We start from the raw sequence: 14302 nt of genomic DNA on the forward strand, positions 1-14302 counted from the left end.
GACTCCCTCCGCCCCCCCATCATCCCTCCAAGGGCAGCCAGTCAGGCTGTCTGCACCCATCTTGGGTGGGGGGGGGAGAGAGAGCAGGCCACCCCCCAGGGCAGAAAGGCACACACACCTGCCAGGCCCTCCATCTTTGGCAGAGGGGCACCTTCCCCCCCTCTTGTAAATGGAAGGGGCACCCCAGCCCTCCGTGCCTGTGGGATCCCCTGGGCAGCCTTGACTTCCCACCCACCCCCCAAACACCCCTCTTCCCCCCCACCTGTACCTTCACCTCCCCCCCCCCAAGGATTTACTGGAGCCTCTTTTTGGTGGGTTTTCCTTTAAAAGTTCCTTTATCAAAAGAGAATTCACGGGTTGGCACCACTTTGCCGGTTACAAAAGTACACCCTCTGTTTACAAATCTGTGCCACTTAATTAAAAAAACATTTCCACGTTTCAAACACGAGACCAGACCCACCCTTCCCCGCTTCTCGAAACCTTCCCCCCCCCGCCCGCCGCGGCTCTTCCCACAAGGCCTGGGCTGATGAGTGGGTGAGGAGGGTCTCCCAATGAGCCACAGGAAAGCAGCAGACCCCGTCAGGGTTGGTGCGGCCGCCCCTTTTCCGTCAAGAAGGTCATGACCGTGGCATAGAAAAGGTATCCGAGGAGGAGGAGCAAGGTGCAAGGCACGGGGCCGACGCAGAACCGGGAGGCCACGAAGTAGACCACGAGCAAGGAGAGGAGGACCCTGTAGCTCGCCAGAAACCTCAGGCTGACCCGGGGCCGCTGGGCCTGCTCCTGGCGCTGCCTGGGCATCGGGCTGTGCCTGGCCTTCGTCCCCAGGGCAGGGCTGGTGAGATGGTAGCGGCAGAAGCTGCCCAGAAAGTCTCCTCGGCCACAGAGTCTTTCCATTTGGTCTGCAAACTGAAAAGAGGGGGTGGGTCAGCACGCAGGCCAGGAAACACGGAGGCCTCCCTCCTTGGTCTCTCCTCCCCCCCCCATCTTGATCAGCTGCCTGGGGCTTCTGAGAGAACCTGGAGAATCCCACCTGGGTCTCTGAGGAGGAGCGGCCCCAAGCTCCAGGAAGAGGTTTTCTGTGAAACTTACACGCTCATTGATGGCCAAAGAGAGGCGGTAAAACAGGCGCACGAGAGTGGGGCTTTCGTAACTTCGGATGGGCTGAAGCTCAGGATCTCCTTGGTACTCCACCTGAAACCTGCGCAGGCCATTGATGATCTAGAAGAGCAATTGCTGTGTTTCAGCCTTAAATGGGTTTTGAGCCCCCCATGCAATGAGCAAATGCTACAGGCCTGGGGCGGCGGCGGCGGCGGCAGCAGCAGCAGCAGGAGGAATAGGACACCCATGGCTTTTTAGGGCACCAGGAGGAGGAATTGGGAAGCCACTTCAGAGTACGTCATACTCTGCTTGTCTTTAAGGCATTGCAAGATGATTTGAACTACAATCGTGCCCCGCTGGACGATTACCCCATATAACGACAAATCGCTTAACGTTGAAGTTTTTGCAATCGCTTTTGTGATTGCAAAATGATGGTTTAAATGTTTTTTTTTTCGTTTCATGATGATTGGTTCCCTGCTTCGGGAACCGATTTTCGCTTTACAACGATCAGCAAACAGCTGATCGTCGGGTTTCAAAATGGCCGCCGGCTGAAGAAAATGCCCCCCCCCGCTGTTTTTAGGACTGATTTTTTGCTTAATAGGCACTAGAAAATAGCCTCCATATAGAGGATCTTCACTGGACGAGCAGGTATTCAGCCCACTGGAACGCACTGAATGGTTTTCAATGGGTTTTTTAAATTTTCATTTGACGATGTTTTCGCTCTACAGCGATTTCGCTGGAATGAATTAACATTGTCAAGGGAGGCACCACTGTGGGTTTCAGCAACAGACTGACTGAGAACAGAGTCACAGGGCTTTCAAACTGAATTATAATTCTCCTAGTGGCTTTTTCGTTCTTTTCCTAATTCACGAACGAAAGCAAAAGACCTCTACCATTTAGAAGAACGTTGAATAAGGAATGTTCACATTTACAGCTCCATTTGGGGTGTAGGGGGAGAGGAGGTGCCCTTCCCTCTTAAGCCTCAGAAGCTTTCAAAGGAAGCTTGATCAAAGTGGCTTCATTCAGCACCCAGCTGCAGCTTTGAGCCACTCACAAGTGTGCCGACTGGGTGAGGAAGCCCGCCATGACAGGCCAAACAGCCCCCACCCACTCTTACCTGGTACCTGCCAAGGGGCGTGAGAGTTACTCCATCTTCTGTCTGGATGCAGTCTGGCAGCTGCTTCTTCCCGTTCTCATCCTGAGCTGCCCCCCAGTTCATCATCATCTGGTGAAGCTGGGCTTCGTTCAACTGGCAGACATTGAAATGGCACCTCTGTTAAAGCTACCGTACAGCAGAAGGTAAAGGAGAGCAAGCTACGAGCGTCACCTCCCTCTTCAGGTCTCTGAGTATAACCCTTTTTTTTTCTCCTCTCAGTTTCCAAAACCTTCTGATCTCCTCCGTACGACCGCAAGGTGAACAACTCTAAGCCCAAGTGCCTTTGGGGAGCACAGCTCCAAGCAAAGAAAAGGCTCATCACCCCCGTGATGGCCTGATGCTTAAAGCAAGAGCTGCAGAAAGTGCATTCAGGTTCTTGAAAGCCCTCATCTTGATTAACTTTCGGTGGTTCTGAAGACAAAAGCATTGTGTTCCAAAGGGACCTCTCCCCTCCCCCGCCTGCCCATCCTTGACTGCCCTCTTCAAACAGGAAATGGAAAAATAGAACCATACCCGGAAAATGTGACACAGATATTCCAGGGCCTTCTCCAAGTATTCATCCGTCTTCTTGATGCTGTCTTGCCCGATTTCATCCAGGTCGTTGCCGGTGTAGGAGCCATTCAAGTCGGTAGAGCCAAACCGGAACCAGGAAAAAAAGGACTGGTTGGCCATGGCCTCCACAGAATGGACCGAGATGGACTGGGCCCTCTGCTGGGCCTGGCCGATCTGCTGGGCCAGACGCAGCACCTGGAAGGGCAGAGCAGGTTGCCAGACCCGGCTCCCAACGAGGGACAGACAACGGGCGGTGGGAGGAGGAGGAGGACGCAGCGTCTCCGTGGGAAGGCAAATCCAGCCGTGGTGCTGGAGGCCAACTCACTGAGAGAGCGAGAGCTCGGTGGCGAGGGGGTTTGCTTGTGGCCTAGAAGCAGCTGCTTCTCTGAGCCCCACGCCTGGGGTTTGGCCAAAGGACTGGGGCCAAAGATTTCATGAAAGCTGAGAAAGAGCTTACCAGGTTTCTGACTTCTGGCCCGAACATCTGTGTGTACTGGAAGTCCTGCCCCTCAAGGCTGTAAACCTGACTCTTCACCTTGAAGGAAGCATCCGTGACGTTGGGAATCCGGGGTGACAGGAAGCTTCCCCCGAGAGAGGGGCTCGCAAAGAGGCGGTGCTGGTGGCGCTGAGGGATGGCCGGGTCCGTCTCCAGAAAAAGCTGCTCGGCTGCAGAGCGGAAGGAGGAGAAGCTGTTCATTTTTTGTGTCGGTCTGTGTCTAATTTCGATTGCTATAGTAATTATGTTCACTGTTTTTTAAATGGCTGTTCATTATGTTATGCCATAATGTTGTAAACTGCCCAGAGGGGCCTTGACAGCCAGATGGGCGGTGTAAAAGTCAAATAAATAAATAGTCCTGGCTGCGCTGGGAGTAAATCAACAAAGTCCACTTTAGCATAAAGCCATAATCTCCTTGCTGGTTTTCTCATACCAAGCACATTGCCGACATCCTTAAGGTAGGTGCATAACGATTTTGTCTCACCGCACACACGCTTCTCTCGGTTGGGCACAGCCTAGTTAGAAGTACAGCTGCGGGATGGACGCCACGGCTCCTATTGCGCCAGCCAGGCTACTTTGCTGCTCCTCCAGCGACAGGGGGCTTCTCCTCTGTGTTGAGCATTGAGGGAAGAGGGGCAGGCAGGCCGACAGGAGGTGGGCTCCCACATTCTCATCTTACCTTTCTGGATCATCTCGGCTAGATTGGGCTGAGCAAACACTTTAGCCACCCTAAACACCATCAGGGCATTCTTCGGGCTGACCAGGTCGGTCCGGAGGGCACGGTTCAGAAAGCTAACAAAGAGCTTGGTGTACATCAGCAGGTTCTCTTGAACAAAGGGAGCCCTTTCGAAAGCAGAAAAGAGATTTGGAGAATGCCACTGAAATGTGGCGTAGCCTGCCTGCCTCCCTCCCGCCCTTGACAGGCGCCCAAGTACAAAGAGGGCCCAAGAAAGCCACTGGCCGGTCTCCCCCAGGACTGTGGCCCCATCCTGGGGCAAAGCATAAAAGGGGCATCGGGCCCTCAGACAAGGAAGAGAGACACACACACACTCCACCACAGGTGCTGCCACCAGAAGACATCTTGGAGGAAGGAGGACTGAGGGGTGGCCCTGCACGCGGGCCCAGCCGGATCCGGCCCAAGACTCACCACTTCTCGGAGACGCTGCGAGGGGGCCCCTCGGCGCTCAGAAGGGGCTTCTCAGGGGCATACCGCCAGGGCTGCAAGTAGCTCAACCACATTTCCAGAACCTATGGGGAGAAGTTCCAGGTTTCAAGAAAGAGCCTTTCGTTTTCATTAAGCACCAGCTGTCTTCCCTGAAGGACCATGTGGTGAAGCTGTGGGTAAAGAGGCCAAATTGCCCCCCCCAAACAAAAGGCGATGGGGGGGGTGCCACCCCTTCTCCTGAAGCCTCTGGGCCTCCGAGGGCTCTCCCGCACGAATTCCGCTCTGGCCTTGTCTTTACGACTGCCCAGCTCTGTTTTACACGGAAGGCACCCTCGCTCACCTGGGTGTTCTCTTGCTATCAGGCAGAAGACGAGCAGCAGCCGCTCTTCCTTGTGAAGAAGGAGCCCCTCGGGAAGCCAGGCTGCCCCCAACAACGCATCCCCACCCCAGGCAACAAGGCCCCCAGCCCAGTACATACCGCTCTGAAAGAAGCATCCAGGGGCCAGTGGCCGAAGGAGTGCTGCAGAAAGATGTAGAGCTTCTGCTGAACAAAGCGGGGAATCACCGTCCTGCAAAGGCGCCCGGCAGAAAGAGAGACAGACGGGTAAGAGGACCCCATCTTGGGTCATGGATTCTGCTGTCGAACCTCCTCTTGCCTTCAACCCTTTCCTTCTGAGGATCCACCAGAACCCACCCTCCTGGCAGCCCTTGCTTGGGGGGGGCAGCAGAATATATTCCCCTTCCCCTCTTCTATGCTGCACCTCTTCAGGAATTGGCATGTCTGACATGGGCCCCTCCCTCCACCCTCAGGATGCCCGTCTCACTTCCTCAGTGGAAACAGACAGCCCAGCTGTGAGAGCGAGGCGAGGGCAACACACCTCTTGAACTCCTCCAGCGGGCTGGTGGCATGCGAATGCGTCGCCTCTGGCTTCAGGCTGTTGCTGAAGGCGTGCAGGTGCTTCACCAACAGGCGGATCACCAAGACGTGTTCCTCGGTGGGCCTGAACGAATCCTGGATGGAAAGCAGCAGCAGCAGCAGCAGGAAAAGGAGGAGGAGGAGGAGGAGGAGAAGGAAAGCAGTAAATTCTCCCCTCACCTCAGGAGGAGGGCAGGAAAGAGAGCACCGGGGCTGCAGAGTAGAGGGCGAAGGAGGACGCGGAAGAACCCACGGAGCCTTCGCCTTCATTCCTGGCCAGCCAGCTCACATGGTCCACACACAGAGACCACGTCCACCCCGTGCCGAGGATGGCAAGGGGCCCCACGCCACAGCGGCTGCTTCCCGAGGGAGAGAAGAGGGTCCAGTGGGAAGGGCCTCCCACCTCACCCTCTGGGCTCCGGGATCAAAAGAGGCCAAAGAACCCGAGGGAGGAAAGCCGGCTGAGGGAACCAGGGCAGCAGGGGGACCTCCGCCAGGCCTCCTTCGCGGGCTGCCTTGCAGGAGCGCCGCCCTTTCCAAACACAAGGAAGGCCATCCTCTGGGACCCCCAGAGGAGCTGAAGAGGCTGCCGTGCGCACACGCTCCTTTGGAAAGGCAGCCGCCCAGAGGGAGAGCTTTCCCACAGGAGTTGCACTGCCCTCAAGCCGGCGCCAAGGAGTTTTCCCTCAACAGGCGCCTCATCCACTGGCATGATGGCTGGTGGGGGTGGCTGGACGCCGCGGGGGGGGTTGCGGGGGGCTGCCTTTTGATCTGTCCTGCTTTGGGATGGTGCACGCCCCGAGACCCTCCTCCTCCTGCCTGCTGGGAAGATGAAGGAGTGGCTCCCAGCAGAACCGCAGACTTATTGGCTAGGAAGAGAAGCAAGCTGAAAAGAAGGATGAAAGGTGAAAATACTTGGTATGTGTGGAGGGCCTGGTAGCTGGATTGGGCAGGATGACTGTGGGAGGTGCTGGACGTACTGAGCCGGTAGTGAAGAACCTCCAGCTGAGAGACGACGACACAAGAGGGGAAAGGGGGGGGGGGGAAGGTCAGGGAGAGGAAATGGAAGGAAACAGGAAAAAAATGAACAGTGAGAATGAGCCCAAGAGGAGGAAGGATGAGAAACAAAAATAAACGCAGAAGAATGAGTCAAATGCAACACGGACGGGGAGGAAAGGAGGGGGCCGACCGAGAACCCCACCCACCGAGCCCCTCCTCTGCCGATCCCAGGGGGTGCCACACTCTGCTTGGCTCAAACCCAGCCCCCTCCCCATCTAAAGCCCACCTTCCTGCTCACTGCACAGACACAGGGCTCAAGGGGACATATCCGGTGTGGAACACGGGCTCCACACAAGAAGGGCAGCGTTTGGGAGGGAAAGAAGGCTGAGGACACCCCCCACACACACTTGACGGAGGCCCTGATGGGCTGCCCGAGCATCTGCTTCCACTCCGGGAACCACAGCGGCCGGACCAGTGAGACAGGCTTCAGGCCAGACAGAGGGAAGGGAGGGAGGGAAGGAAGGAAGGTGGGGCCTCCTGGGAGTCGTTTGAGCTTTGCAGCGGCTGCCCCTGGGCTCCCTCTGCTCTCTCCCCACCTCTCTTTTAGGACTGCAAGCCCCTTGGGGCAGGGACCTGTCTGCAGCCGGGCCATTGGCAGCGTGGTCTCCTGCTGTTCCAGTGAAGCCACGGAGTCCCACCTGGGTTCTGATGGAGCAATCATGGGTGGCAAAGCAACAGAGGCCGAAGCGTTCATCCGAAGGCTTGCCAGCTCCCCTCCAGCCGGGGCTCCTTGTGTGGCTAGATGAGTGCCAGGGCTGGGCAACCAGGGGAGCATCCCCTGCCATCTGCGACAGGTCTGTGGCCCAGGACCACCTACGGCCCTGCCACAGACCCTGGATGGGCACCTGATCCACTACAAGGGGCCCTGGCTTGGCTTTGCCCCAGTGGGGATTTCCAGTGGGTAGTTCTGCCTTACTGCTTTGGACATGTCTGGGTGCTGGTTTTCACTTTCTAACATGGAATACATTTGATCCTTTTAAATATTTGTATTGTCTTTTAAGGATGTAACCCTCCTTGGGCCCTTATTTTACCCTGATGGAGTAAAAAAGATTTTTAAATACATAAATAAATGCCTGCTCTTTGTCTCAAGGTTTGGATTCAGGCTCAACAAGGAGGCAAACCCGCTTAGGGCAGGGCAGGGCAAAAGGGGGCACGGATGGTCCCCGACAGGCCACATGGGTTGCACGGAGCCCTTGAGCAAACGGACCCACACACCCAGCATGGGCTCACCCGGCCACGACTCAAACACTTCTCCCTGTTTTGTCAAACGGGCAGCTGCTGCTCGGGCACTCGCGAGAACTCCAAGTCAGTCCCTGAAGAAGTCAGCCATCCCCGAGGGGTGGGGTGGGGGGAGAAGAGGAGTTACAAAAGGTGCCATCCTTAAGATCCTTTCTTCCCTGCTCCCCCCCCCGCCCCCCATACAGACGTTTTGGCAAAGGCAGGTCTTTAAAAAGCCACAAATTTTCAACTAGGAAGCAGAAGATGGACAAGGCCGGCGTTAAAGGCTCTGGCAAAGATTAAACAGCAAAGATGCAAATGGGACGGAGGAGACCAGAGGTGGTTTTTTTTGGGGGGGGGGGGAATCCCTTCAGACAGGAAGGGGGAGGGAGGGGGGAAGACAGGAAGGATGCCAAGCTGGCACAATATTGATTGGAAAGGCGGGGGGGGGAGGGGACTGTCTCACAGCAAGACAAGTGGCGTCGGATCCTTCAACTTCACCCCCAACCCAGGACACCTGGGGAGAACGACCAAGCAGAACACACACACACACACACACACACACGGGCAGAGGAAACATTTTCCGCACTATGTGGCTGAAAGTCAAGAGTGGCCTGAGCTTCTGTGGCATTTGGCAGTCTTGGGGGTGGGTGGGGGTTGGGAGAGGAGCCCCTCCTGACCTAACAGAGAGCCGCCTCTGGCAACGGCCAGCCAAGGCGGCTTCCCCGGCACCACCACCAACCTCTGCCCTCCCTTTGGAGGTCAAGCCCAGGGGCTAAATTGTGCCTCTGGCGAGACAACAATGGAAAGGGTCACCAAAAGTCCGAATCGACGTGATGGCATGGGGGGGGGACGACGACGATTCTTAAGCAATGGGAGGCAACGCTGCTGTCCAGCGTTCTGGGTGCCAGCAAAGAGGCAAGCCGAGAGGTTCTGCAAAATCTCTTCACGGCTCAGAGGACCACCAAAGAGGCAAAGCTCATGGCCCCTTGAGTGCCCAGAGGCCCTCCTCTTCGGGGTCGCTCCTCCTCACCCAGAAGGAAGCCACTCCCCGCTCAGTCCAGGAGCAGCGCTTCTCAAGTGGCTCCGATGCAGGGACGATAGCCAGCAGCAGAAAACGGCCCAGCAAGGAGGCTGGCAAACTCCCTTACCTTGATGTGAGGCGACTGCATTTTCTGGTACATGTCCCGGGAGTAATGATGGAGCCACATTTCCACAAAGACCTAGGAAGGAGGAAGCAAGAGGTCCAACAGCTGGCAAGAGGGAACCAACAAACCAGCTGAACTCCGGAGAAGCAGGATCGCAACCCACAGGCACTCAACACGCCCAGGTGGACTGCAAGGAGCCCCAAGACTTGGCCTTCCAACTGCTGTCGCACAGTAAGGGGGGGGGGGCTTCCTGGCTTTTCACCAAAGCCTTTCTGCTGAGGAAACAACCACCAGGCAGCTGCTCACCTCCAAGAGGGCTCAGGGGCTTCTCGTTCTTAGGCAGGGGATGGCCCACAACAGCTCCACCCCCACAAGCTTTACTGCAACCTCTGCTCTTGTGCTGAAGCTATTAATCCAGGGACACTTTTCAGGTCCCAGTCAGACACAGCAACAAGTCACAGGCAGCAAGCCAAGAAGCATTGTGTGTGTGTGAGAGAAGACAGGATCTGGCCCAGGGAAGAAGCAGCATGCAGAAAAGCCAGAAATGGCCCTTGATGATCCAGCCTCACAAGACCACCAACCCCTTGAGGTTCTTTCATGCACTCCCCACCAGAAGACAAGGCCATGGGATGCTGTGCATTTGCTCTAAGGGCCCAGGTGGGCTTTAAAAACACTTCTTGTCCGGGAACTGAATTCCCACAGAAGCAAATCCAGCCAGTGGGAGGCTGTATTCTGCACCCAGTTGCAAGTCTGGGCCACGGGGCTGCGGTATTGGAGTTGGGTCAGGGACGCACCAGAACCAAGGTCTCTGATCGCCAGATCTCCTGGGAGGTAGGGTCTGCGTTCACAGACGTCTGGTGAGCCACGTGCCTCTTCAGCAGGCTGGTGGGATGCATTCCATAGGAGGTGAAAGGCATCGCTGGCGATCTTGAGGAAAGGAGGAGATGCAAAGCCCATTAAAGGAAAGGACAGGACTGCCAAAGAATGGGAGGGAGCCCCAAAAGCCCAGGCCACAGGGAGACTGGATCTGTGAAGAGGGGCCCTTGTGCACAGCAGCTATAAGGTGGCCACCCAGCTGCGGGAGGCTTCACACAGACTCACTCAAAAACTGAATCCCAAGGGAAGCATCGTTGCTATTATTTTTCAAGCTAGACCAGCTCCTTGCAGGTTTCTTCTCAAGACCGGCTTCCCACCGCCCTCCTCACGGCAGACAGAGCTCCACAATGATTGCAGGATGGCTGCCATTGCCAGCCAGGTCAGCCAGGAGAGGCCCCTGAACCTGAAACCCACAAGATGCCCCCCCCAAGGGACATGGCCCCAGAATCCGGCAGCCTGGAACAGCCAAGGCAGGACTCACCGGGGAGCGGGTGATGGGACGACCCCTCCAAAATCAAAGGAAGGGGGTGGGAGGACGCTTCCTTCGGTGGGCAGGAACCACTTCAAGTACCGATCTACCAGGATAAAGTAGGCACTGTTGGATGTACTGAAGTGGCCGGCCAAGTGGGCACTCTAGAGGACAAACACATAAGGTTGGGAGACGGATGACACGCACTCAGCTCCGAAAGAAGAGCATTCTCACAGCCCTCCCTCCAATAGAGAGCCATGGGGACATTCGGGGGTGGTCAATTCCCCCCCACACCCCAACATTTTCTGCACATCAGAACAGCTTCAGGAACCCTCCTCTTCATTCTTTTGTTAGGCAGAAGACTCTTTTCATAGAAAGAAGGCAAAGGGTGTTGAGCCAGGGGCTCAACGGGGTCTTTAGGTTAACATTTCACCAAAGAGAGCAGCAAAGCGGGAGGCCAGCATGGCCTGCCAAGAGCCACAGAGATCTGCAGCTTCTTTTCCTCTTACATTTAGTTCAGGCCCCAGGAGAAGGAAGGAAGCTCTCCTGTACTCACCCTCTGCGTAAGCAGGCTCAATGCAAAGTAGAACATGTAATATTCATACGGATCTGACAGTACAGCGTTAAGGGCAAAGGCCGCTGGGAGACAGGAAGGGATGTCAGAGACAGCTCTCGGCCACCCAAAAGCTTAGGCAGGTTGGCATGTCATTCTTTTCTCCTTGCGGTGCAAATCAGACTGGTGTTGTTAGACAAAACTGATTTCACGAAGGCTTTACTGGAAAGGCATGCAAAGACTGCCATGGGAGCTGGCCCCTTCCCCGGCATGTGGAGGAAGGTAGACCATTTGGTTCCATGCACGCCTTCCTGACTGGGCTCTCCTGCAGGCAGGCAGGCAGGCAGGCGGGCAGCCTCTCTCCCTGGTTCCCTGGCCTCAGGGCTCCACCAAATGCCCAGTTTGATCAGGACTCAAGCACCGAACATCCTTCACCATAAAATCTATATCATGGTTTTCAAACAAGAAATAAGAAATTCTTTCCAAGGATACTGAGGGACAGATGGGAACTCGGCCCTCCAGAAGGAAGGAATTGCACTTTGTTGTGGTATAAGGAACATTCTGGCAAAATCCGCTCTTGTATTGAGGCTTTTGCTGGACCCTAGAACAAAAGAAAAGGATGTATTACGATGTGCAAAAAGACATCAGTGAAGACAGAAGCACCCATCAAGTTATACAAAGGCATCTCTCGGAGTGCTGCACAACAGCCGAGTAACGGGACTCTAAGGTGAAACCTAACGTCTCCCTTGAAACCGAAAAATGTTTTCCCCCATACCAGAGTGGCACTCACCGTTGAGGTTTTGAACTGCCTGGCCTCTTCCTCCACCGTGCAGCCTTTGCCCCTGGACCCGATGCAGAAAATAAAGGCTAACTGAGGAGGAGAGCAGTCGAGTGGCCACTTCTGGGCAGACTGCAGGGGACGGCAGCTGTCTGTGGTTCTACATCACCCCTCATTGGTGGCAGTGGTGGTGGTGGCTGGAGAGGGCTCTTTTGTCTCCCTTTTAACTGACACCAAGCATCTCAGAGGGGCCTCTTAAATATGAAGGCAACCAAGCCCTCATGGGTTTAAAGGGTCTTTGAGCGGTCAGTTCACATGTGGCCACTCTCACATTTGAGCTGGGGTTTGAGAGAAGCAGGAGGCTTCGCCTGAATGGCAAACAGGTGGCCTCCCCTTGTGACCTGCCCTCGCACATCCCTGTTCAGAGCTGGAATGCTCACTGACAAACAAAGAGCCTGCCTGCCTGCCTGCCTGGGAGTTATCCGGGGGCCTGTCCTACAGGTGGACACACAGGGAGCCAGTGGATAAAACAACCCAAACAAGTCTGAGGGCAGGAACAGCCACCTCAAGAAATGTCACATGAGGTTAAGAATCAAGCTTTAACCATATAAAGCTTTAACCATGCGAGACTGCTCAACTGCATCTTGAGCACGGGACATGTGCCGCTTTGGGCTCTTTCTGGCAGCTGTGGTGGAGGCCTCTTTTCCTCAATACTCACAGGAAGGTAGGAGACCGGGAAGTCATATCTGTACTCCTCAGCTTGAAGCTTGTACACCAACCTCATCATGGGACCTCTGCAGGAAGGCAGCAAAAGGGAGAAACAGTGAGTCAGCCCCTCCTTCTCGGGTACGCTTGGGGGTCCCGTTTCAGGGAAGCAGGGCATCCAGGCTCTGTGCCTCCCAGGCTGAACAAGCTCACCCAGGATCCAGGAAGTCAAGCACCATATTGTAGTCGGACAGGTTTATTCTCCCTTGTAAACAACGGAGGTTCCAGCCTACAAGCACACCATCCAGGCTGCCAAAGATGCTTTCTACTAGCCAGGAAAAGATGGAATGCAGCTCCTTTGAGGAAAAGAAGCAAAAAGTACGATGCAGGGCCAAACTGGGGGAAACACACACACCTGACATTGTCTCAACCAAAGATCACAGAAAGGCAAATGTTTTTTCTCTGCATTTGTGTATCCTGTTAGCCACCTCAGAGCTGAATGCTGTGCCTCGAAGCAGCTTGTTGGGGTGCCTGAGTGTCCAAGAGCTTTCGTGGAGCCCTTGCATGTCCATGCTCATACAAGCAACTGCTGGACAGGGCTGAGCACCACCACCTGCCTTAGCCCGAGCGCAAAGTGAGGGCACCTTGATCTCCATCACAGCACACTTACTTTTGAAAGAGAAGTAAGGAAACAACTACCACAGAACAAGCACCGAAGCTTCCTACCTTAGCTGGAAACTCTTCAATGATGGTCATAAGTTCATGGCAGAACTGGATGAACGGCTTATTTAAGCAGTCAGCCTTTAAGTTGGCCTGTTTGCAAGCAAAGAGGACGATCAATTCACTTCTCCACCACAAACCAAGGAGATTTTCTTTATCTGAGACTTGGCGAAACATCCCTCCTTCTCAGCAACTTCCCAGCCCAAGCCACTCACTCCTATTGCGGAAAGGCCACAGCGGTTACTGCTTACTCCATCAGGAATTCAGCGTAAAGGCAGCTGAGCCTGGCGGAGTTGAGCCTGAAGGAGGCCAACTGGAACATCTGCTGCAGAAGCAGTATCTTTTGGGTTTCTTAGAAATCTCAACAAGAGACTCCAGGATTCTTTGCATGGATCTTCCCCTTCAAAGCGCTAGGAGGCCCACTGGCCAGACCTTTGCCACTCTGGAGGGCCCTTTTTTTCCAGTCCCGGGGGGCTGTTGGGATTCTCCTCAACGGACAACCTGCACCCCTCTTTTGCTTCCCATCTCTCCAACCCCCGAAGCGAGAGGCTCATTCTCGGGGCAGCTCCGCTTCTGGCTTCCAAAGGTGAGGGGGAAACCCCTCGACCCCCGCCTGCCCCAGGAGCCCCCAAGCGGGACGAAGCCTCTCACGGTGCCTCCACACACAGAGGGGCGCAAAGGGCCGCGGCAGCTACCCTTAGGGGGTCCCTGCCTAGGGGGTGATGGGATTTGGAGTCCCCCGCGGGCCCCCGCCCGGGCAGCGGAGCGGAGCGGCGCGCCAAGGGCCCACGAGAGCCCCGCCGGACTCACCAGGAGCGGGCTGGGGTGCGAGAAGGGCGCGCCGGCCGCCTCGGGGCCCCTGGCCGGGCCGAAGCGGGGCGTCATCATGGCGACCGGCAGGAGAAGCGGCAGCCTCGCCCTCGGCGCCCTGGAGGGAAGGAAGGAAGGAGGGACGGACGGAGAGACCGACGCCGGCAGGGGCCCCGGGACCGAGCCGCCTGCAAGCGCCGGGGCGAGAGGGGGGCCGGCCTGCCTCGCAGGGCGGTTGGGAAGACGCGCGGGCCTTCGGCTTCTTCGGCTTCCGGGTGGGCGGGACCCTCCGCGGGTCTCCTTCGCGTCCGCCTCAAGTCAGGCGAACGGCGGCCGCTCGGCTTCCAGGAGCCGGCGGGCTGGGCGCGCGCGGATTGCGTCACCGCCCTTTTTTAATTTCCCCAATCCCATTCGGGCGCGCTAAAATGACGTTAGGCACCCGGAGGGTAATGTAGACTCCGACGGTTAGAGTGACCCGCGCGGCGGCAGCTTCCGGGTTGGGCCCCGACCGGCTCACTCCCCCCCCCTCTCTGCCCCACCAGCGGCCCCTTTGGTTGCAACCGGGGAACGGAAGGAACGTTTC

General features: G+C 56.2%; 1 protein-coding gene across 2 annotated transcripts; it reads right to left on the reverse strand.

Annotated features, from left to right (window-relative positions):
- Positions 1-305: 305 nt before the first annotated feature.
- Positions 306-14095, reverse strand: SMPD4 (sphingomyelin phosphodiesterase 4). Of its 2 annotated transcripts, XM_072983120.2 has the most exons (19): positions 13720-14095; positions 12916-13002; positions 12403-12545; positions 12203-12278; positions 11199-11307; positions 10710-10762; positions 10166-10317; positions 9603-9735; positions 8812-8883; positions 6299-6388; positions 5346-5479; positions 4946-5036; positions 4450-4550; positions 3982-4145; positions 3264-3472; positions 2768-3001; positions 2216-2347; positions 1090-1218; positions 306-906 (listed from the first exon to the last, which is right to left on the reverse strand). In XM_072983120.2, exons 1-19 carry the CDS (start codon positions 13795-13797, stop codon positions 580-582), a joined length of 2514 nt encoding a protein of 837 aa, XP_072839221.2. In that variant the 5' UTR covers positions 13798-14095; the 3' UTR covers positions 306-579. The 2 variants fall into 2 exon arrangements, with proteins under 2 accessions (XP_072839221.2, XP_072839223.2); XM_072983122.2 differs by lacking the exon at positions 6299-6388.
- Between the last annotated feature and the right edge of the window lie 207 nt (positions 14096-14302).

This window comes from Pogona vitticeps, chromosome 14 (assembly GCF_051106095.1).
Source record: "Pogona vitticeps strain Pit_001003342236 chromosome 14, PviZW2.1, whole genome shotgun sequence".
NCBI classification, from domain to species: domain Eukaryota; kingdom Metazoa; phylum Chordata; class Lepidosauria; order Squamata; family Agamidae; genus Pogona; species Pogona vitticeps.